Source organism: Thermobia domestica, unplaced genomic scaffold (genome assembly GCF_964235325.1).
Source record: "Thermobia domestica unplaced genomic scaffold, izTheDome1.hap1.1 HAP1_SCAFFOLD_1558, whole genome shotgun sequence".
Lineage (NCBI taxonomy): Eukaryota > Metazoa > Arthropoda > Insecta > Zygentoma > Lepismatidae > Thermobia > Thermobia domestica.
The window spans coordinates 9591-34605 of NW_027657268.1; the positions used below are offsets into that span (position 1 = coordinate 9591).

At 35.7% G+C, this 25015-nt stretch overlaps 1 protein-coding gene across 1 annotated transcript; it reads left to right on the top strand.

Moving 5' to 3' along the window:
• On the top strand, positions 1 to 22669 carry LOC145677888 (uncharacterized; the record flags this gene model as incomplete). Its single annotated transcript, XM_081748168.1, is given in 3 exon segments — positions 1 to 719; positions 10928 to 11042; positions 22543 to 22669. Coding segments are annotated over 3 exon segments (961 nt in total), but the record flags the coding sequence as incomplete, so codon positions are not given.
• Between the last annotated feature and the right edge of the window lie 2346 nt (positions 22670 to 25015).

Here is a 25015-nt window from a genome sequence, read left to right on the forward strand (position 1 = left end):
GTTGTCAAGATGGGTCGCCATGATTCCTCTAGTTCACCAGAAAGTAGACGTAAACGAAGGCAGTCACGTTCTCCCAGTCCAGACAGACATTCAAAGAAAGCATACCGTGCATCCGAAACCCGATCGTCTCCCAGGGATAGCAAATGGAAACCGGGAAAAGATCGTTCTCGATCTCGGTCACGAAGAAGATCCAGATCGAATTCACCTCGAAATAGGTCACGGGACAGGATGAGTGGCAGAGGAGCAAGTTCCAGTGTATCACGCAAACCTAGTTATAGCCCGAAAAGGGACACTGCGTCGCACCGTAGTTCACTGCCACCACCGAATGGCAGATGGAATAATAAGTCGTACGATACACAAAGAGACAAACTGCACACAGCTTCTAATTATAGAAGTGGTTCAGTGTTCAGTAACAGTAATAACCCTAAGAAGTATAGAAGTGGTTCAGTGTTCAGTGACAGTAATAACCCTAAGAAAGTAGAATTATTTTCGAACAAAGATAGTGCGAGGTCTGCGCGGAATGAGACTTCCCCTACTCACTGGCTCCATGACAAGTTCTTCGAGGGAGGTGACCGTGATTATCAAACTGCCAGAACTGGCGGGGACAGACGTCGGACGCAAGAGGATGACTTCTTTGATCATCGTAGAAAAGAACGGGAAAGAATAAGTGAGATGGGTGCCATTGAAATTTGGGGCAAGTCGCCACAGAGAATCGAAGAGTAAGTAAGGTATTCAGTTCTTGTAGTTTAATATATATATTCGTTTTAAGATTTTATTATTAGTTCAAGGTGATTTGAATCATTCATTGGATTTGAAAGAATATTTCGTTCTTCAAGACTAAATATTAACTTGACCTGTTGGTATACGTTTATCATTTTATAATTGCCGAAATTTTCAATGAGAACCTTATCTTCCTCAGCGGCGTTTTCTTAAAATACTAACTGATAACTTCTAACTACATCACATGACATTAAACGGTATAGTACAGAAGTGTTAAGCAAAAACCTTTCTTCCAGAGGTAAAAACGTATATTCAAATACCTCGCTACTATTAGTAACGAAAGAAAGATTTGAACTTCCACAGAACCATTCTGAAACGTTCCTAGAAATTACTCAAAGCTTTCCATTCTGTACCATAACCATGATGTCATGTGTTGTGATTAGGCGTTCGCATGCGATGCCTTAAGAAACACCACGGAGGAAGATGGAAATCCCATTGAAAGTTTCGGCAGTTATTAAATCATAAGATAAACGCCAAGGTTATCCCAAGTTAATATTCGTTATCATGCATCAGTTTAGATTAGAGATGCAAGGGCTCGGAAAAAAACAGGCTTTTTTGGAAAAAAACTCGGTTTTTTCTGCCTTGCTTTTTTGCTTGGGAAATTTTGGGCTTTTTTCAAAATACTGCTTTAAATTGATAAAACAGACTTTGTATCGCTTCTCTATAACACAAAAAATCATTTAATTAGTGGTTGATGCTGATAATAATATAAAACATCGAAAATAAACTATGTATTTCGAAAAAATATTTCAAACAATTTTTCTTCAACATATTTACATTATGAATTCCACAGGATTAACCAATGTATATAATAAGAATTTTTTAACCTCCTATATACAAAAGTAAGCAGAGTTGGCAAGAACCGTGGTTGTTTTTGAAAATGCCAAAAACCCGTTTTTTGGGGGATGTTTAAACCAGGCTTTTTTGGTTTAAACCAGGCTTTTTTGACTTAGATTTTTTGCTTTATGTATTTATATTACATATTCACAGAAATAAGTTTGTTTCGCCTTGATGTTATTATGCAACAGCGGGGTTATGCCGGAAGAACTCCCATAAGCTTAAAGAAGTGAGGTCAGTAAATTTCTTAAGTTGAGAATCTCCCGCCCTAGCCATTGGGAAAATCCCGTCATTACTTGAAATGTAAGACAATAACGGGAAAATCCTGTTATTGCTTTGCATGTAAAATTTAAAGGTCAACGTACCATAATCAGTACGCTAAAACTGAGGTATTAAATTACAAATTTAGTACCGGTACGTAGATATCATTGAAAGTCTAATCCAAGCTAATGTTGGAAGCTACGTAGGCAATCGATAAATTTTGCCAATTTCTATCAATATATTTAAGCAATATTGGCTTCTTTATAAAACAACACGCATTTAGGCATGCAGAAATATACAATTTGGTTTGTTTCGTATATTTAGGCTTAACATCCTTACGAAATACCGAGGTTATCAAGGAGAAGACTTTCGCTTAAACTGACATCCGAACCGCTACTTGGGTTACGCATGAAAGGTTTGTGGTTCGACGGAGAATTGAACATGGGACACCTTGATTAAAAGGTGAAAGGGAAATAAAACTATTGCAGGTGGTTTGATATCTGGAAACGTTACCATGAAATTCACACGATTCGCATTTTTCATTCTTTTTATTTTTGTGGTTTAAACCAGTTATTAAAAAAAAAAAAAAAAAAAAAAAAAAAAAAAAAAAAAATTGGTGTAAACCAGCCAACCCTAAAAGTAAACACTTCTTTTTAAAGAATACACAAATAACTAGCAAAATAGTATGTAGTATTTTTACTTCAAAATATTCCATACCCTCTTTTTGAAACAAAATAAAATTAAAATAAAACATAAGAGAAATACTTATATTTATATGATACACTTAAAGGCTGCACATCTAGAGCTTTTGGTTCTGTATATTCTTGAAATTCTACAGTTAAGTTTTATAGAACCACCATCACAGTTTACCCAATCCTCAAGTTTTCTGAATTTTTAACAAGAGAGATTCAACATATCATTACGGAACTCCCCCCCCCCAAAAAAAAAAAAAAAAAAACTACGGAATATATTTAAGTTAAGCTAAATACAACTCCACAACAAACATGACTGAGTGATTAGCTTTTGCACTTCTATCGGGAAGTCCGGGACTCAACCAGCATTCGACCATTCTGACAAAGCTTTTCTTCATTCCATCTGTGAATGTAGAAATAGTGCGTGTACTGTGAGTTGGGCGACTTCCTTTTTTATTGTTTTTAAATCGTTATTATTACTAATTACCAGCAGTGACGGTTTTGCGAAGGTTAGGGGGGCGGTCTTTCGGACTGAAGCCCGTTCCCCAAAGTTACGGAATGTCTGCAACAAACGAAATATCTATTATTTATGCCTTTACTCATAAACTTTAAGCTCCCGTCAAATAAAAATTACGAATGTTTAAAAAAACTAAACATTAGTAAGAAACCCTTCCCAAAATACTTTTCTAAATCCGCCACTGATTCTCAGTATAAAATGATTTTTAAAGTTGTATCCGGAAGATTATTGCTAAACATATAAACGAAACGAAATATTATGCCTGTACTCATAAACTTCAAGCACTTCCCAAATAAAATTAGGACTTTTTAGGAAACGAAACAATCAGAAAAAACCCTCCTAAAGTACTTTTCTAAATCCGCTACTGATTATTTGTATAAATTGGTATTCAAGGTTGTGTCCGGAAAATTATTGCTAAATCACTTCACAGCTACAGTATAACAGAAATATGGAAGTACGGCTTGACGGATATATTGAAAAACGTACGCTTTGACGGATAAATAGAAAAACGGGCAAGTTTAACTTTTGCGCTAGAAACTAGAGTACTAAAAGCTTTTAGAAATGAAACACGGATGACAAACTAGAGAAGAAAAGAGATGTCGATAACTCAAAAGTTAAAATAAAGTTAAATAGCCTCTAAAATTACCCTCAAATACTACATTCTTCATGTTAGCTTTAATTCGTAAAACATGTGCTCCATCCATCTTGATGGTGAATTTCAGAGCGAAATATCACATTCAGGTCATAGAATTCTTATCTAACTATAGAATATACTATAAGAAAGCTATTTAGATAGAAAAATCATGAAGTTGAAAAAAGCCAAAATTTCCAAAATTCTCGTTTTTTTCCCAAAAAAGCCGGCTTTTTATGTGAAAAAAACCATCGATTCAAAAAAGCCGGCTTTTTTGCATCTCTAGTTTAGATTCTTAAGCTGTTTACAAGACTGAAGCCTGTCGTATTCGTTTCTTTTCTTCACATCAATTCAGTATTGTTTTTTAAACTTCCTCTTTGTGCCCTGATTACAAAAACTATATACAGTGTGTCTCGAAAGTCATCAGAGACACACTATGTTATCCGAGTTACAACAAAATGTAAGAGGGAAAACCGTCTCCCAAATATAATGCTTTCAATCTAAAGTGATGGAATTTTTTAAATCGGACCTGCCGTTTGGGCTGTAGACTCGTGATGCGCCCAATGTTGAATGAAAATGTAACGTTGCTATTTACACGAACCCACAGCATAAGTGAATGACGTTACACTTTCACGCTAACGTGTCGATGTCCAGCCCCCATTTCAAACATGCCCCTATACACTTTATGTTTTGGGTCCAGGTAAATGACAACGTTGCATGATCATTTAACGTTGGACGAATAAAGAGTGTACAGCCCAAACGGCTCGTCCGATTTGAAAAATTCCTTCACTTTAGATTGAAAACATCATATTTGGAGACGCTTTCCCCCTCTTAGATTTTGTTGTAACTCTGATAATAACAGAGTTACCCCATGTCAGGAGAGTTTTAAGACATTCGTCTCCGAGATATTTTGGGTCTCATGCCGTAAAATGGTTCCATATGAGAAAGTAACCCACGAGAGAAATTAACTCAATTGAATAATACCGGTTTTAAATGATGTTCCAAGCAATCTCAAGCTTTGAGTGCATTTGCAGTATACAATATGAAGCAAAGATATCTTGTAAATTTAAAACGGCTAGAGGGAGTGATACCATACTAGTCTAGGCAAGTTAAACTAAAAATGAGGTGATCAGTGGAACAAATTTGGAACGAGCTGATTTTTGGTACACACGTTCAGAATAGCATTAGAAACAATTCTGGAGGCTTCAATTGACGCCAATGGTGGGAAACCTGGCAAATCGCCGCCATGTTGAAAAATCTATTTTTGGCCATTTATTTGCTTCACAATTGAAGAGCTCCTTTCCAAATACCACTTAAGTCATATTTTTAAAATTTACAGGAAACACCAATGACTAAGGTGGACTCTGCACAAAAAAAAAAAAAAAAAAAACGTAGTTTTTGAGCCATTACACCAGTGAGACTTGAGTGAGTTTTGCAGTTTATTCAAGATTAATATGCGCATCTCACCCCAATGTCATAATAACATAAAAAGTTTAAAATTGAGAAAAACTGACTTAAGTGGTATTTGGAAAGGAGCTCTTCAATTTTGTTCTTTGTGCTAAAACTATACAAGATACGCAAAATTGTTATTGAACCTTTCTTGTAGAACATTAAATTTCCAATAAATTGAGGAAAATTGCAATTCTCTAAAACAGTAGTTTCCAACAGGTGGTCCGCGGACCCATAGAGATCAGTGGACATTCACTACAGGACACGCAACTTATAGTTGGGAAAAGAGTTTTATCTTGAAGTAGCTTTCAGCAAACATTATAATGTCATTTTTTTTTTTTTTTTTTTTTTTTTTTTTTTAATTTCTGACCGTACTTTGTCATAACATATTTAATTGGTGACAGGACACAGTCTGTTCTTTTAAAATTGGAAATTCAATTACGAATTTTGGGATTTAGTTTTTTTTTAACTATGTAAAATTTCTTATTGTACTATCAATTTATAATATATACATTACAAAAATCAAAGAACTGCTAATTACATTCAACAAGATTTTGCTCATGTTTTTCATTTGCCAATGCAACGTGAAGTCTTTGTTAAAATAATAATATGTTTTAGATTGTTTATTGGCGTTATACCTAAGTTCAATTTGTTTTCACGTTTAAAATCGTCGTGAGAGTTGCCAGAAGTATTAAATGTCATAATTTTGATCAGATTGGGTTTGAGAAGCTAAAACAATGCAATTACCGCAAATGCGATGGAAAATAGCAGACAGTGGTAGAGGAGTGCTCGCTTTATGTTCACAATCGGTGTAGAAAGCTGTATGCAACAGAGGTCCATGTTAAACAAGCAGATCACTCCTTACATGGTGCTGTTGCCGAACAAACATCAGAAGTTTAAAAAAAAAACCACCATCACCAGGAAGCAGCGTCAATAACCCTATAGTTGTAGTAGGAGATGATGATAACCTACTGATTCTCCTGGTATCACTTACACTTGATGAGATACCTATCTACCTTTTGAAGCCAGAACGAGGCAAAGTTTCTGATAAAATGTTTTCTTCTATTGATGCGCAACACTGCTTTAAAAATATCAAAGATCAATTTCTGTTTTTACATGCAGTAAGTGGCTGTGACACAATATCACCTGCCACTTACTGCATATATACACACACAAACTTTTAAATTTAGGGAACTATAATAATAGTAAGAAGAAGAAGAACCTATAAATAGTGGCTGCAATTGTTTAGTTGTTTGGTCTAGAGGATGTTTCCGTTCCTAGAAACAGGCATAAAACTGTTTTTCGCGGAGTTCTTCTCTTCATCTATGTAAATCTTCGTCGTTTTATCTTAGGAATAGCCAGATATTATAGGGAAAGTTATTCGGGTATTTAACTAGGATCGATTGACTTTTGAAGAGAAGGGGGGTGGGAGAATAGGCACTCTCGCAGTGATCTCCTTTTCAAATTCAGATTTCTTAACTTCCTTGCATTTTCAAGCTTTCCGTTCTTGCCTGGAGCCGTGTTCGCGGAGAATAAAATAGGAGCATACTAAATAAAGGATCACATTTGAAAGCTTCTATTTCGTCCGGTAGATGTCATCCGCTGAAGGATATTTACTGCCATCTAACGGCTTGGTGTGTAACTTCGAGCACTCTACAATTATACACCTTTATTTTAATAGTAGAAAATGGGATATAGACAGCCGACTTAAGGGTGTAGAAACCCTGCTAAGTTAATTGTTCAACTTGTGCCCTAAAAATTGAGAATTAAAAAATTCTTTGCTTCTTCTTCTTCTTCTTCTTCTTCTTCTTCTTCTTCTTATTATTATTATTATTATTATTATTATTATTATTATTATTATTATTATTATTATTATTATTATTATTATTATTATTATTATTATTGATTTATGTTACAATTACAGATATGCATATTTTCGGAGTTTTACCTGAGCGAGTGTATAAATTATATCTGTCAAGTTCGTTTAATAAACTGCACTTGATGGACATTGTTGCTAAACCGTCAAAGCTCTCCTGAGTCATTGTAATTCACAAATTCGTTTTAATTAATTTTAATTTTCAGAAATTTCATTCTGCGCTTGCTACTGACACAGAAAAATCTATAAGTGTTCGCAGTGCTACAGATTCGGGACATATACACACATTTTTTTTTTTTTTTTCTTCTTCGCAAATGTACTTCGGTAATTGCATATGTTATACAAAGGGCACTAGGAAAGTTTTGCAATACGACCTTATTTCCTATACTTTTTCAAAGTACTTTCTACCACATATTACACATTTTTCATCCTTCGAAAACAGTCGTCGAAGAAACTCTGCCGTCTTTCAGCAGAGATCTGGGCATACTCATCGTCTCAAGCCCTTAGTAGGGCGCCATCGCTTATAAAACGCCTTACTTTTCATCTGATCTTCATATGGGCAATCAGCGCGAAGTCAAAACAGCGAGATCTGGACTGTACGGAGGGTGCTCTAACAGTTTTAATGCAGTGCTGGCCAAATACTCTGAACAAACTTTTCAACAGTGCGCTGGAGCGTTATCGTGGTGAAGAAACTATGTGTACATCATTGAGTTTGGGCACAACTATTTGAGAGCTGTAAGAACTTGAGGCGGATATTCCTCGGTATACCACTTTCCTGTGACTGTCTGTGTTTCTAAGACAACTCGCTCGACAATCCTCGCCCACTAAAAAAATACCGCTACCATTCTCTTCCTCACTGATGTGGACTTTCAAACAGCCACGGGGTCTTCTCATCTTCAAACACCCACACTTTGTTTTGAGCCTTGCTCGGGACGTCATAGTTCTCGGAGGAAGATTTTCCATTTTTTAAATTGTCAACATTTCACGGCACCATGAAACACGCTATGCCATCTGCTCGTCGGTCAAGTCATGTAGTACCCAAAGGATACAAAGCTTTCTAACTCGAAGGTGACCGCGGAGAATAGCACGAACTGCTGGTGCATTTATGCAAAAGCATACCTCTGTTTGATGGTATGTAATCCGTCTGTCTGTCTCAAGCATTTTCCTTACTGCAGCAGTGTTTTCTTCAGTTACAGATGAAGATGGCTGACCTAACATTGACCAAGCATAGGAGTCATTTCCTCTAAACACTGATCAACACTTAAACTACGTACAAAATTGTAGCACAAAATTGCCCGGTATTCAGTTTTCGACCACGACAAAATCTCCACTACTTTTCACTAACACAGCTGAAAATAAACTGACAAGGAGACAGTGACTAGAGCTTCTACAGTGCAGGTTTGGACATGTCTAAACAAAGGCTAAGCTGCAAACTCTTGTGATGATCCGTTCTATTCTATTGCAAAATTTTCCTAGTGCGCTTTATATCCTGCCATTAGAATAACTTTCTAAAATTCTGAAGTTCATGGAGTAAATCAAGATCTGAAATGTCTTTTTTCTTCTTCTTCGTTTTATCCGTTAGTAACAGTTCAAATTTTGTGCATTCACTTAATAAAGCATTTTAACTCATCGTCATAGATTTACGAAAGTCATACGGAAGAGAAAAACCTGTTTGTGAGTGCGTTTCTTGTATATTCCAAAATTTGATTAAAGAAGAAAATTTTGTACTTTTTTTTTTTCATTGCTGCTTCCATTCTCACGTTGTTCTAGAAGCACTTCAAAATGCATTGGAATGTCCAATCTGCGAGAAATTTCTTCTGTATCTTTAACTATGGATTCTTTTTTTAAAATAATCGGGGGCCGCGGTAGCTCAGTGGTAGAGCGTTCACCTCTGGTGCTTGGGGTCCCGGGTTCGATCCCAAGTGAACTTTGTGGTGGACAAACACCGTGTGCGTAGGTTTCCTCGGGGTTCTCCCGTTTCCTCCCACTTTCTTCATTCCACCATTTCATTCATTACTCATCATCACCGTCTCCTTTAGCCTAACCGGCATAACGTGGGACGTAAAACTCAGAGATTTCATTTTTCTTTTTTAAAATCATTTCTGTACTTTTCTGTATACTTTAAAGAGTTGTTGATGTGAAATTCGGCTGTTTTACCATCTAAATCTTCTGTCTGGAAAGCTTTACTGGCAACATATTTTGTAACACATTGTTTCAAATAATAATTAGTGAACAAATAAATTTATAATTTGCGATGTGTTTTAACAAGCTCTCTCAGGTTTTTTAGCTGTAATCATATTATTTTCTTGTTGGATATCCAAATAACTTGGACGTGTTTCTGTTATAACGACTTGCCCATCGCACATTCACTGAGAGATTTTATTTTATGTGTTTGTAGCGTGTTCTATTAGAAGATGCGGAAAGATCAATAAAGCTGTGGCACCACAAGGAAAGTTACACCTTCCACATAACATCCAACAACATCGTTCATTACCAAACGATTGAGCAATACTGTGCTTTCCACGCATTTTCGCGTTATTATCGTAATCTATACCTGTCAAGTCATTTAATGAAATGTCATACTTTTGTAACATGCCTAATGTTTCATCTGTCCGTTGATGTAATCTCTCTAGCTATCCATTGCAAAAGGTAAATCAAGAATTCACTTTCGTTCAAGAGTTATCGTGCAGGTAATGAGCGTACTAACATTACAATTTTATAAACCCCATTAGCGTGATTCTAATAAGAACATCACGGAAATATAAAGGAACAGACTCATTGAGGAAGAGCAGTGAAGATACACTTAATCAACCGCTGCTTGTGTTCGTCTTTGTAAGGTGTGTCCACGCAGCGCTGATGAAGTATCTTCACTGGTCTTCCCCAATGAGTCCAATTCACCGTGATGATGTAATTTCTTGTACTCTTACTTTCATCCTCTGTGAACAAGGCTCCAGGATAGAACTGAAAACTTAAAAGTGCAAGGAAGTTTCAGGAATAATCTGATAATTTGTAAATATAATATTACGGTGTGTAATACTTAATATATTGTTTCCATTTTCCTTGTCATCTTCGTCAACAGAGTTAGGCAACTCAACTAGCTCTATTCCACGTGCTAGGTAAAAACAAGTGAATATCGTTTCACAGTGTGAAACTACGACTTACAAACTATGCGAATTCAATACTCAAAGCTTGAAGTAGTGCATGTACAAGTTCCAGTAGAGTAATAAGATCAATGATACAACCTGTTCCTCGGATGCAGAATCCATATTAAAAAGCCATTACTCGCTCTAGCTTGCTGCTTTTGTTCTATGCTAATGAGGGTTGAAACAAAATATAGTTTATTTCAAATACTTCCGGTTTGAAACCAATTCTTGTGACACTAAATCGATTGCAAAAAAGTCACTTCTTGGTATCTTTTACTTTTTTCCACTTTATAATAATAGAAATTGAACAATCCGTTGCTGGGTCTCGCAAAGTCAAAGTTTCAAAATATTTTTAACAGTAAGGTAAGGTCTTCCGTAACTGCAGTTGTAGTTCTAACAAATTTTCTCTTACGTTTATTTTCGTTAGTACATTCTTTAGGACCCGTGGCGAATACACGAAGTTCTTCTTAAATAAATCAATAACACAAAAACAAAATTAGCAGCGAAATTTTCACAAGATGCTTTTGCTACAGCTTTTGACAACAAACTGAACGAAAAAGCAAATGCGTAGCCCAAGCGCTGTGGAAAAATACGTACTAACACACACGAACAACGTGTTGGGTGTTTGGAACCCAGTTGCGAGAGATGCAACCTGTAACCTGCATACATACTCAATGTTTCTATGAAACATTATTCCATTATATATAAAATACGGTAATACTTAATGCTTTTTTATTTCAGCTCAGATGAAATCGAGAGTGAGGTAGAAGATTCGAACAAGAAGGTGAGCTCAGACAGTAGCTCTAGTGGGGAACAAAAGAAAAAGAAGAAGAAGAAAAAGGAGAAAAAGAAGAAGGTAATAAAAGCCTTTTTATTATACTAAGACATGCTTAAATAGCATTGTTATAGGGATGTAGATTGAACTTAAATATTGATTAATTTGTGCTATAAAGACACGTTTCTTTAACCAGTCTAGTATTGGTAGATTTAGTCTTTTGTGGCGAAATGAAACATTTAGTGCGGTGTGTTTAGTGCATTGTAGTAAAGTGCTAGGATTTTTTTGTTTCTCACCTACGTTATAAGTTTGTTGGTTTTTCTCGAACCTGGTAATTTTTATGTTGATGATTTTAGATAGATATGAAGTCATTTTATATATATTAGAATTACCGTTGTTTAGTGTATTTTAGAGTTTGAATAAAAGGTTTTGAGAATTATTTTCTGAAGGAAATGTTGAATTTAAAGTTTCTGTTGCGGACTTCGCTGTTAGCTTTAAAGGTAGAGGTATTGATTTATTTGCAACTGATAAAGATATTAGAGACCGGTTGACTGAACTTTGGGAATTTTTAGGTTATAAATTGTGGAAGAGATAGCACTCAAAATGCGGAAGTGTATTACCTATTAAATTAAAAATTTTTGATGTCTGTAGAAAATTATCAATTCGAGGAAGAAATGTGTTCGCAAGCATTATGTAATAGGGAGTTATAATTTTCTTTCATATAATTTCCTGAAAAATAAAAATCTCTGAACAAAGCAAATTATAATTAAAAAAATAATAATTGTATAACAGTTTCGCCAACTAAGCATCTTGGCTTAATCAGACACAGTACAATACAATAGAGAGTTGACTCTTTTTAATATAACAAAATTCCTGAGACTGGTTCTGAACGCTGGTTGGCTGATTAGAATGATGTCAGTCAGTCAAAATTAGAGTTGAAAAAGAAGCAACTAAAAACAAAAAATCCATTTCCTCCTTCACTTCAACTCTACTGGACCTAAACAAGCTACAAACTTTTTTTCCCCAATAATTTCTCCCACTGTTAGTCAATTTTAAGACCTACATTCCAATTAATGACACAGCCTTGTTCTTTTTCAATAAGTCTGGCCTCCTTCCACTTTCTTATCAACGCCCTTTGTTCTTTGTCTGACACTTCAACCCTGCACCAATCAATGTTATGTCCCGTGTTCTTCACATGCTTTTAAATGACATTCCGTTCTTTGTAACCTTACATTATCTTTGTGTTTTACACGTTTTTTCAGGTTTTTTTTTTTTTTTTTTAACCTATTTCATCAACATAAAAGCTGTCACAATCACTATACCTTATCGGGATCGCTGTGGCTCAGTGGTAGAGCGTTCACCTCCGGTGCTTGGGGTCCCTGGTTCGATCCCAGCTTGCGCCGTGTGGACTTTGTGGTGGACAAACACCGTGTTCGTGGGTTTTCTCGGGGTTTTCCCGTTTCCTCCCGCTTTTCATTCCACCATTTCATTCATTTCTCATCATCACCGTCTCCTTTAGCCTAACCGGCATAACCGTGGGACGTAAAACTTAAAGATTTCATTTCACTATACCTTATCCTATAAATTACTTCTTCTCTTTCCATCACTCCTCTCGGCTTTCCTTCTTATTATTATTCTTTATACATCACATCCAATAGTTTCGTACTTCCTTTCCTACATGCTGAAACCTTCTCTATCTTGTGAAGTGCTCTATTTATTATCTAAGTGTCCTCTCCCATACTATTTCCCACCAAGACTTCCTTTCTCCCCCTCCTTCATCTTGTTTTCTCCTCCTTTATCTTTTTACTATTTTGTTCTTTTCTTCTTCCCCTATCCATTTTAAGCTTGTTTTGTCATATCCGTTGATCTCCAGTTTCTTGTAAAATTCCTCTGTGTCTTCTTTTGCTTTCATTTAATGCATCTTTCATTTTATTCATAAATTCATGTGTATATATCAGGGTTGGCTGGTTTAAACCACCTGGTTTTTTCAAAAAAAAAAAAATGGTTTAACCCTCCCCCCCCCCAATAAAAAAACGAAAAATGCTTTAAATCGTGTGAACTTAATGGTGACGTTTCCACATATCAAACCATCCGCATTACGTTTATCTATTTTTCACCTTTTAATCAGGGGGTCCCGTGTTCAATTCTCGGTCGAACCACAACCCATCTTTCAAGTGTAAACCAAGTAGCGATCCGAGGTGTCCCTTTAAGCGAAAGTCTTCTCCGTGATAACCTTGGTATTTCATAAGGATGTTAAGCGTAAACATATGAAATGAAACCAAATTATATATTTCTACTTGAATGAATGTCTGTTGTTTTATAAAGAAGCCAAGCTTGTCTCTTATTGAGAGAAATTGGCAAAATTTATCAACTGCCTACGTATCTTCCAACATCAACTTGGATTTGACTTTGTTTTAATTTTATTGAATGATATCTACATACCAAATTTGTAATTTGATACCTCAGTTTTAGCGTAGTGATTATGATATGTTGCCCTTAAAATTTTACATACAAATACATTTAAAGTAATAACAGGATTTTCCCAATGGCTAAGGCGGGAGTTTCCCGACATATATAATTCTACTTGTGTAACTGTTTATCTTTTTGTCCTTCTGAAATGACTCTTGGCAATTATATTAACAACTAGGCCTATGTAAAGATCAGTACAACGTATTTATATCAAGAGTCCTTCGTGAGTGAGTCGGTAATCGCATTTGTGACCAATTAGTCCCGGTTTCGTGTCAAAATGGACAATTTCTCTTGGATGTAAGTCGAGAAGCGGTTTGGATTCCGCTTTAAGCTTATGTGACCCCTTGCAGCATAACCTTGTTGTTGCATAATAACACCAAGGCGAAACAAACTAATGTCTGTCCATATCTGATATAAATACATAGAATAAATTATTTAAACAAAAAAAAACTGTTTTTTTGGTTTTTTCAATAAAAACCATGGTTTTTGCCAACCCTGGTATATATATATATAGTGTTACATGATGTTATCGTATTCTACGGACTATAAGACGCACCTTAATTTTTAGACAATTTAAAAAATATACCGTAACATATTTTTTATCATTTTTATTATTAGATTGTTTCCAGTTTTTCGCAGAGTTTACGGTCTGTAGTTTTGGGTTTGAGATGGCGGGGCGGGAGGGAGATAGTGTTAGCAAGCTTGTGAATCCCCGCAACTCATGTTCGTTGCATCGGTGCACTGCTGCTGCCAGTTGAATCCAATGTTGTCAGATAGAAATAGTTTCCACGCAGCATCGAATATATGGCCTTTTTTTAAGATTGGCGGGAATTTTAAATCGAACACTAAACATTTTTATATTAATTTCAAGCATAAGACGCACCTGAAATTTGGAGGCAATTTTTCGAAGGAAAAAGTGCGTCTTATAGTCCGTAAAATACGGTATATAATTGATAAAATAATACAATTTACATTTGTAGGCGTTTTTCTTCTCTTTTATGTAGTTTAAAAGATTTAAGGTTAGTGAAAAGGGACAAGTTTTGCCGATACATGTCACTACAGTCTTTGTATCTCTCCCATGTGTTTTTTTTACCTTTCACGAAAATTTACAATTTATCTTACAAATTTCAATCTACAGACTTCAAATTTTTAGAGAAGAAGCTTCATAACCTATTAAAAGGAACAATCTGTGCCGATTTTTTATTGTGAATTTTCTTCATTGTTGAAGCAGTTCCTTTGTTAAAAGTGTGGATATCCATTTCAACAATCAAGCCATTTCAACAACGAAGAAAATTCTAAATAAAAAATCGGCACGGATTATTGCTTTCGATAGGTTATGAAGTTTCTTTTCTAAAAATTTGAAGTCTCTAGGTTGAAATATGTAGGAGAAATCGTAAGAGAGCTAAAAATAATTTCGCAATTCTGAATATTACGTTATACTGACATTCTTTACAGCGACATTTTACTGTAGTAAGATTTCCTTCTTTTCCTGATTTATGAGAAATCCGTGGCGTTTACTTATACGTAAGATCGTTAGACACTAAATTGATGATATTTAGCTAACATTCAATTAACGTCTTGAATTTCAATTGTTCATCGTTTTGAAATATTCGGTTCTGGAACAGAGGATACATTAAAGTTGATTTTTGTAGAACACTAATAAGTTTGTTCGTACTTTTTATTCACGAATCTTATTTCACAGTAAGTGTTTTCCAAGTTCTTCACAAACCTGGAAAACCTGGAAGAGTCAGGGAGGGATTTCTGAGTGCGGACTTTTGCTTTTCAAAACCCATTTTTCTTTTTGCTTTACCCACTTGTTTTTGGTAAAGAATATTTTATAAAGCAAATTAGTTTTGCAAAACTTCTCTAACTACCCCCGTCCCCACACATTATACTATATACATGTACAGTCAGCAACAAAAGTTCTTTCCGTTTGGTAAAATTTATTTTGGGAATAACGGTGGTATAAATGAACGTACTGAACATTACATTCTTTTTAATTTACTGAAAACTGAACTCAAATTGTCCTTCCATTCTTAAATTATTTACAAAACTAATTTCATCAAACGGAAAGAACTTTTGTCGCTGACTGTACATGCATATCAGATGAGGAATCTCGTGGGATCTATTTCTGAAAACTGCTATTCTTTCACAAGCCATAATATGTCGTGAGAAAAAATACTAGAATAATAATAGAGGGTACTAGCGTCAATTACCCGCTTCGTGGGTTAAAATAAGGAAAATTAGTAGTATATTCCGTTAGTCAGCCATTGTTTAATATTATTGAAGCTCTTTCTAATATTGGTCATTTTTCGATCATTAAATATCTCCCCCTCCCCAAGTTGCGGGACTGAATTTGGATTTAAACTGCATCGGAAGTGTCACTGTTTAACTCAGTCTCCCAGAAGACTGTGGATTCGACACTAATATTGGTCATTTTCGATCATTTTTAAATATCCCTCCCCCTCCCCTAAGATGTACCGTCAAAGTGATATTATTAAAACAATCCCAGATCCGAACCTCATCTGTGGTGAAAATTTGATTGAGATCGGTAGTATCAAGTTTTATTTATTTTTTGTATATCTCCCCCTCTTCTCCCCCTTCCCTAAGTTCTACCGTCAAAGTGGAACGATAAAAAAACTTCCCAGTCCCGAACCTCATCTATGTTCAAACTTTGATTAAGATCGGTTGGGTAACGATAATATTATAAGACTAGTAGTTTTGAGAAATAGGCCCCTGGACGGGAAAAATATAGTTCCTTTTTTACATTTATATAGCTCTAAAAGTTTGTAAATCGCGAGCTGGATAGCCTAGAAAAGTCAAGAAATTCGTGCTCGCCAAATAAGGATTAGCCCTATTATTATTATTATTATTATTATTATATCTATTTTTATTTAAAATGCCCAAATTAACTTATGTTGCAAAGCAAACAAAACACTTCTAACTGTGTTTTTATTGTACCTTTTTGCACTTTTTTTAAATCCAAGCATCTTTTTGGATCGAAAGATCCAATATATTTCAATCAAAAGTTTTCTTGTATGCCATATATATATCTGGATAACTACATATTGTGTAACCAAACCCAAACTATGTATGATGTGCTTATTCTGTAGAAAATATGAAAACTCGATTTAGGGACCGTTCAAAAATTTTGTGGCCCCTGATCCAAAAACTAATTATTGGCCAAGATCGCAATCTTTTGTTTTATTTATTTATTTATTTATTATTTTTTTTTTTAATCATTCCTAAAATTCTTGTTTATCTGTGTCATCACCTTTACGCACTTTTTGAAACTATTTTTTTTTGGTACCTTTTCCGCATTTTATTCCCATAATAATTAAACAAGGAAATACGAGCGTGTGCAGTGTCGCATTCTTCCGCTTTAGCGCAGTTCCATTAGGTGAAAACTCTTGAATAGAATGTAAAGGAAGGAGACAGCATCAAGCTGACTAATCACGGCTGTCACCAATCGGTATATTGTTGAATTGTTTTCTACAAATAAACATTTATTTAGTAACCAGTTGGGTTGATTTGGACTTTAGCCTTCCGTTTAGCACACAGGCTATACGAGATGTGGATCTGCAGCTTAATGTGGGATTCAAACTACATAAACTTCCACTTGGAATCGAACCCGGGTCGTCTTCCGCGCCGTACCCTAAGCATATAGCCACGACCCTTATTTAGTGATCTGAAAGAAACATTGAAATGTTAAATGGTCTCCGTTTTAACAGTTTTTTGATGTAATTAGTTTGCTACTGTTGGTATACATATTTACATGTGAAATTTGCATATTCTTTTCCCAAAATTTTGCATGTTTTTTAACCAAAATTTTATACCTTTTTAACCAAAAGTTTGCCCCTATCATTCCTTTAGGTAAAGACCGTTAAGATGATCTTAGTTCTAGATCGTCACTTGAGTGTTTGTTCTTTGTGATCTTAGGTAGAAATAGATACGGCCTATTCCATCTCAAGACAGGCAGAGGGTGCCCAATGATTCTCTCAGATTTTCATGAAATTAAAATATATTCTACTAGGTACAAAAATAAGGGACCCATATTTTTGCATTTTGCTCAAAAAATTTTTTTGACCAAGTTATGCCCACTTGAAATTTTGGGTCAAATCTCCCGCGCTTTTGGGGTCAAAATTTTTAAATACATATATCTCGAGAACTGTTCAAGATATTTTCATTCTGTTTTCTTTCTCTGAAAGCTCTCTGAAAGCTCTACAAAATGAGACTAAATTCAATGCTGTAAGTTATATACATACTGAGCTACTATTGCTGAAAGGAAAAAATAGACCCATTTTTTAGTCAGTATATCTCAAAAACCCCACCCTTAAAAAAATTCATGTTTTCAGGATAGATTCAACTAGATCCCAACATGCTTCTGTATAAATTTCAGAGAGAGTAAATGCTTGGTTCAGATGTTAGGTCACATTTATTAATAGTGGTTATGCCGGAGAAATTATACATATTTCGTTTTTCAGATTCACTACAAATTAGCTCTGTACATGAAAGCATTTTGAATGTCAGATTCTTCTTTTTGTGTTATACCGTGAAGTCTTCCTGACTGTCCTAAAGGATGTGGTGGTGACAGAATCTTGAGAATATTTTTCACTGGTATTGCGCACTCATGAGCTCGCTGTCTTTTCCCCTCTGGAAATTTATAGCCTTTAGCCGGTCCATGGGGCAGCATGAAATGCACAAGCACTTCCTGAAGTTCAAAATAAACTTGTTTAGCCTTAGCAACCCACCAATTATCATCATAAATCACAGCCAAAAATGAGCCAACTTTGATGTCTTGAATTTTACGTGAAACAACACTTGTCATGTATGTTGTAACTGCATAAATTTCCTCTTTCTCATGTTCTGCTGTGCGTGCAGTGTACACATTCTTGTCACATACATACCACAAATGACTTTTCTGTATGTTTTTTACAGCCCGTACACTGGTCCACTGAGCAATTTTTTCATCACGAAATTTTTGAACTTCTGTGGATGCAAGATGGATAATGGTGATGGCTTTCGTATATGTTGCAACAGTGGCAGCAAATTCTGTTGCATTTTGAATGCATTCCAAATGCTCTGATGTCAGGTTGTGCTTCGTTGCAATATGCTTTACTGTTCCGCCTATTCCATCACAGGCAGATTTTCCGTGACCTTTGCTGAATACAGCCATTTTTTATTTTCGAAATTTAAGTTTGTGAGTTCATGAAGTTGATAACGATTTTTAAAATGGCTCGCTGCCCCATCCGATATCATTGTGAAAGTTTTAATGTCAGCTAAATTTTCAGTGCAGGAGATGATCTTCTTTGTTGCCAGCAAAGCATGAGCCGAATCATGGGTAAGGTCATCACTAACAACTGCATAACTTCTAGTGTTGTTGGCACAGTAAGAAACTCCTGTAAATATAGTGACCTGGTCATTTCTCCAATGATAGCTTTGAATCTCATCTTTCATTATGGCCGTCCAGTTTTCAGCGAAATCTACATGGAGCACCAGATGATGAGAGTCTTCTTTAACTACCATCTTCTCTGCGGCTATGGCTTTTCTTTGTACTTCTTTGATGTGAAGATGAGTCACTGCCTTCAGAGTCCATGTTGCTACTTCTTCAGTGAAAACATGTACTTCTGTTGACTTCTTAACTAGATTTCCTGCTTCCCACACTGCAAATGAAATTTCTTCGTCGTCTTCTTCTTTTTCCACTAATCCAAGAGACCCTGAATTGATTCCTTCCTTTCCCGGACAATCTGCGCATTCTCCATAGAGGCAAGATTCACGTGGAGGGGAGCACAGCACCAGATTTTGCAACTGTTGCCTGATTTCAGTTTTGTCGTTAGATAGCGATGTGCTGAAACTTTTTAACGCTGCACAACAGAGTTCAAAGTTTGCACAATATATGCAAACGCATACCGTAAAACGGGGCTACTTTGACATTTAGGGTTACTTTGACATAGAGTGGGGCTACTTTGACAGATGAGCAATTCGTGCTTCCTGTGAGAATTGTTGCACATACTTTCATAGGTAAAGGTTGATATGGTGTCCACGGTGTGAATTGCCGGAGGGGATGAGGGATTTCTCCCATTGTATTTCTTCCCCCTCTCAATATCCTTCCTGTCCCCCAATATATAATATAAGGACTTCTAGATCCGCCACTGTTTATTTCCCCCAAAAATGAATAATCTATTTCGCACTCTGACGATATATATCAACATGTCGTAAACAAGCTCAGAAAAGGAAAATCAAAAAAAATCCTCAGTATGCTTGTTACGGCTGTGATGTTGACTAAGGTTTTTCTTTTCATTGTTACATGTAAAGATAACATACCGGTACATATGTAATTATGTTAAAAGTAAAGTAAAGTGAAAAAGTAGAGTAAAAAATAAAGTAACAATGTAAGGTAAAGCACTGTGTATGTTCAAAGTAAAAGATGTTAAAAGTAAAGCTTTAGAAAAACTTGTATAGTGGTGTATAATGATGTACCACAACAAAATAAAGATTTCTTGCTTATCAAGTATACAGCATACCGTACTTTACACATGACCAAAACAGTGTTTTATACACTTTACATAAATTCCATGTCAAAATAACTCCATACGTTGAGTAACTTTGACCTTATGCAGCAAATACATAAGATGTCAAAGTAGCCCCACCCCCGGGGCTACTTTGACCGGTATTTCTTCATTTCTTCCCACCAAAACTTACTTGTAGAGACTTAGGTTTAGTAGTGGATGTGATAGCCTAGATACCTATTGTTATGATGAGAATAGTATCATTCATTGATTGCAGAAAGTGTCCCGTGTACACATCTAAACTAGTCCAAAACCTGTCAAAGTAGCCCCGTTTTACGGTACTTCTCTTGGTGGATGGAGAATAACCCATTTCGGGCGAAGTGTGTAAAACTTTGACACGCCACAGTTTCTGGAGGTAATGGGTGACCTGAATATGGATCAGGAATATGGTATACTCCATGCATTCGTTGTATTCTTCTGGATCTGTCTATTAAGTGCTTTGTCACGTGGGGAAACCGGGACAGCAATTCCGTCTTCGTTATCTTGTTGGGTACAATTGTCATCAACCGTACTTTTTCATTGTAAGAGCGGCATCCTTCAAAGGCAGCATTAATCTTCTTATGCCACTGTTCGCAGTTAACACACACTACACGCTGAGCACTTAAATTTTGTTCATGGACAGGGACATCATAAATTTCTGCCAACTTAGAGTTTGTTTTTGCTTCAAATTCTGTTATCAGTTGCTTTCGTTTTCTGGTCACATAAGCTCCTCTTCTTTCAGGCTTTACAACAGTAGGTGTCCTCAGTGGTGTCACATTCATTTCAAGGCTGGAAATGGTCGTGTTCATAGCTTGCATCACTTCTTCAGTTTCGTTAAATGTTGCGTCCTCATCAAGTACATTGAATTCAGGATCACTTTCTTCTGTAGAAATATTTGCTGTGCTTGCACTTACAAAGGAAACATACTCTGTTGGTTTGGAGACGTCAGAACTCACTTCAAACATGTTGGAATACCGGCGATAACAGTTGAAACAAACCAATGTCTCACTGGATATATCATCACGTTTAAATAAGTTTTTCAATAAAAAGGACATATCTTCCAGTTTCACAAATCTACATGTTGTGCTTTTGTACACTACATTTTTATGTTTATGTTGAAAATCGGGGCACTTATATCTTTCACCAGAAAAAACAGATTTTCCACTCTTTTTCCCCATAACTTTTAGAATGATGTACACAGAACTTTACCGAAATGATACAAAAATACCAGTAAGTATTCAACCCTCAGTACACAACTCTTAACGTACATTCCAATTTCCAGCTGAGTTTATAAAATTGAATGAAGCACATCTTCTGATTGGCTGGGAGTTGCGACTTTTGAGCCACACTTCGAAATGCCCTTATTTAAAGAAGAAATAAAACGAGTTTATTGTTAGACATCATCCTGAAACATAAATAATAAAATAAAATTAATTTGTATGTAGATAATTGTTAAAGAGTAGCAAAAATAATTTGTTACTTTTGTCGTATATTAACGATTATAATAGTGCAGTTCCTCCAAAAATTTCATGGCACGAATATTGCTTGCACAGCTCAGTTCAATTCACTGCAGAATAGTAGTACTTTTTACCACGGATAACGTAAGCTAATTTTACCTTACGTGAAGTCAGTAATACCTAGGTACATAAATAAAATAAAACTATTCTGCTCTGTGACTGCGCAATTCTCGAGAAAATTGAACAGTGTTGTACAACCAAGGCGGTAACTTCTGAACCAAGCATTTACTCTTTCTGAAATTTATACAGAAGCATGTTGGGATCTTGTTAAATCTATCCTGAAAATATTAATTTTTTTAAGGGTGGGGTTTTTGAGATATACTGACCCAAAAATGGGTCTATATTTTCCTTTCAGCAATAATAGCTCAGTATGTATATAACTTACAGCATTGAATTTAGTCTCATTTTGTAGAGCTTTCAGAGAGCTTTCAGAGAAAGAAAACAGAATGAAAATATCTTGAACAGTTCTCGAGATATATGTATTTAAAGATTTTGACCCCAAAAGCGCGGGAGATTTGACCCAAAATTTCAAGTGGGCATAACTTGGTCAAAAAAATTTTTTTGAGCAAAACGCAAAAATATGGGTCCCTTATTTTTGTACCTAGTATAATATATTTAAATTTCATGAAAATCTGAGAGAATCACTGGACAGATTTTTTTAATTTTGCCTGAGTTGAAATGGAATGGGCCATACTAAAGGACTTTCCATTAACCATAAAATAGGAAAAGAAGAAATCTTACTGTCGAACTACAAACTTACACCCTTACTTTTATTCTACAAGATGAACAAGCAGAGAATTTCCTCATCATGTCTTTGTATAGCATCAAGTTTTCTTTAGATGCACTGAGGAAGAAGTGAGGAGTGCCTTGAAACAGTTCGCAGATTTTGTGCCTTTAGAAGTTTTAATGTCAGTTGGATACTGTAGTTATTAAAGTCAGTACTTTTAGCTGCATAACGTGTAATTCGTGTAAGATGTTGACGCCTACAGTAGTAGTTGTATTGTAGTATCAGTGAAGTGAAAATTAAAATAGGCTTTACTTTTACAGAGAAGTTCCCACAAGAAGAGCAAGAAAAAACGCAAAAAGAAGAAGAAGCGGCGCTCTTCGTCGTCCGAAAGTTCTGATTCTGACGAAGAAGTTCAGCAGTGGGTTGAAAAGTGCAGTAGTAGTAATAGTAAGTGACCGTTTGTCTTTATTCTGATAATAATAAGTAACTCTTTGTTATAAAAGTAAAGTAACTTTTTTATTGGGGTAAAATAATGATTCAAAAGAGAGGAAAATCGTAAGTCGACGAGATTTCAAAATTAAACCTAGTGTACACAGTTATTATTTTACGTTCGTAACTATAACATTTTTTGGTATTTGGTGTTAGTATCTGTGTAAATGCGTATGCATAAAGATCGATGTAAAACAGTCCGTAACTATTACGGAGGAGAAAGTTTGGGTTGGTTTAACTTCTGACGTACAGAGTGTCCATAAATACTGCTCAGATGAGAGTTTTCAAACAATAGATGACCTCTTTGCTCCGTCCATGAGTTTTGCTTCTGTCTAGACAATTATTTACAGAAGGGAAAGCTTGTTCTTGGCGAAATATTGTTTCTCTGTAGTGTCCATGTAGTATCACCAGAAAACGTCAGTTCCAATCTAGTTTCAAAGCACTTTTACACAATGTACCTACATCACCTGAATCAAGGTTTTCTGTGGTGGAAAGCTCAACATTATATCCTAGTTAACTGTATTATTAGTTTCCATTTCCGACTGATCTTGAGACCTTTCGGCTTCTTCTTGTTCTCCTCAACTATAGATTGGTGGGCAACATGGAAATTTTAAAACTTTTGTCTCCCTTGGGAGAGCTGTTTTATACTTTGATAAGGCCTCTTCTTCATAACTGCATCTAGATATTCTATCCTTGGTCTTCCTCTTCCTGGTTTTCCTTCTGTCTTTCCCTCTATCAGCACGGTGATCCAATCGGAGTGCCAAATAAGATAGCCAAGCATGCTGTTTCTTCTTTTTCCTATTATCTTCATGAGCTTATCTCATTCTTATCCTATTATCTTCGTCCTTCATTTGCTTCCTTTAGTACGTCTTCATTACTTTCCCTTTCGGTCCATGATATGCGAAGCATTCTGCACTAACACCACATTTCAAATGCTTCCAGCTTGGATATTTCAGCTTTTCTCCATGTCCACGTCTCTGATCCGTAAAGCGCCACGCTCCATACTAGGGTCTTAATAAATCGTTTACGAACGTCCAACGACACATTTCTTTGTTAGCAGTCCTAGAAAACTGAAATCTAAATTAAATATGTGGACTTTACTTTTTCTTATTATTGTTTTTCTTTCCTTTTATAAAGAAAATGGTTCATAAAAACAAAATCACACATTTTGTATCCTCAAAGTTTGTCCGGATTGATATTAAAGGTGGAAGTATGAAATGACATTTAGCATCGTTTCATTAATTCTCACCGAAGTTTAAGCCCGATGGCAGAACTTTCTTTGTCTTTCTGCGATGAGCTTTTGTAAGACAAAAATTTTCTGCAGAAGAAACACTTGTGATCGTTGAAAATATGCTTTACGCGACGTAAAAATCAGTTCAAACTGTATTTATGCGAGTCGTCCGTGCATTTAAGATATCTACACATGGCAGGCATGTTTTTACTTTTCTGCTGGTTATATTTTCTTCCAATTCTTTCTGGCAATTTTTCTGCACAGGCGCGGCAAAATTTCTGCGATCACATCGCAGATCGCGGCATTTTCTGCTATGGGGAGTTTAAGTAACTTGTTCTTTTACCTTCAACAAGTTGCTATCCCGATATCTCCCAAGTGAAAGTGAGCGAATAATTGTGTTTAGGTATCGTATTAAAAGTTGTAGAATAACATTATCAGAAGGTAATTTCTCTTCGTGCTGCTTCGAAATTAATTCCTCGAAGAATTAAATGATAAACCAGTGTGTGTAACATATTGGTAATACAGTACCCTAGGTATCAGCTCACTTCGAATGTTTAATTCTACTCAAAATCCTATTTCACCAATAATTACATACATAAATCTGAATATCACAATCGTGATGCCACTTTGTTGTGTATGCTCACTTCCCATCCTTATTCAGTCCTGGGTACCGACGATACTGAATATACATACATACATATATGTATTTTGCTAAGCCTCACCATGATGGGGACATACATTTGGGGATACTTACACTTCCAGAAAGTAAGGGAACCCCATAAGTAAATTCTGGTCTGTAATCAGCTTTTTGATTATTGCTGCTTGGGGATTATAGTTGTATGTGTCTGTAAGCCTTACTCATACACATTCAACTCTGCAAAGAACCTGAAACGAAACCAGTCCTTTTTCATTTGTCGACGAAATTATTTCTCGATTGTAAATGTATAACCAAATTCAGCACAACTATTCCAAATTTGTGCTTAATCTTTATAATTACCTCGATCCCATCGAAATAATCAATTGTTTATTAAGCTGCTGCAATCGGACATTGCCGAACTAGTGGTATCGACCAG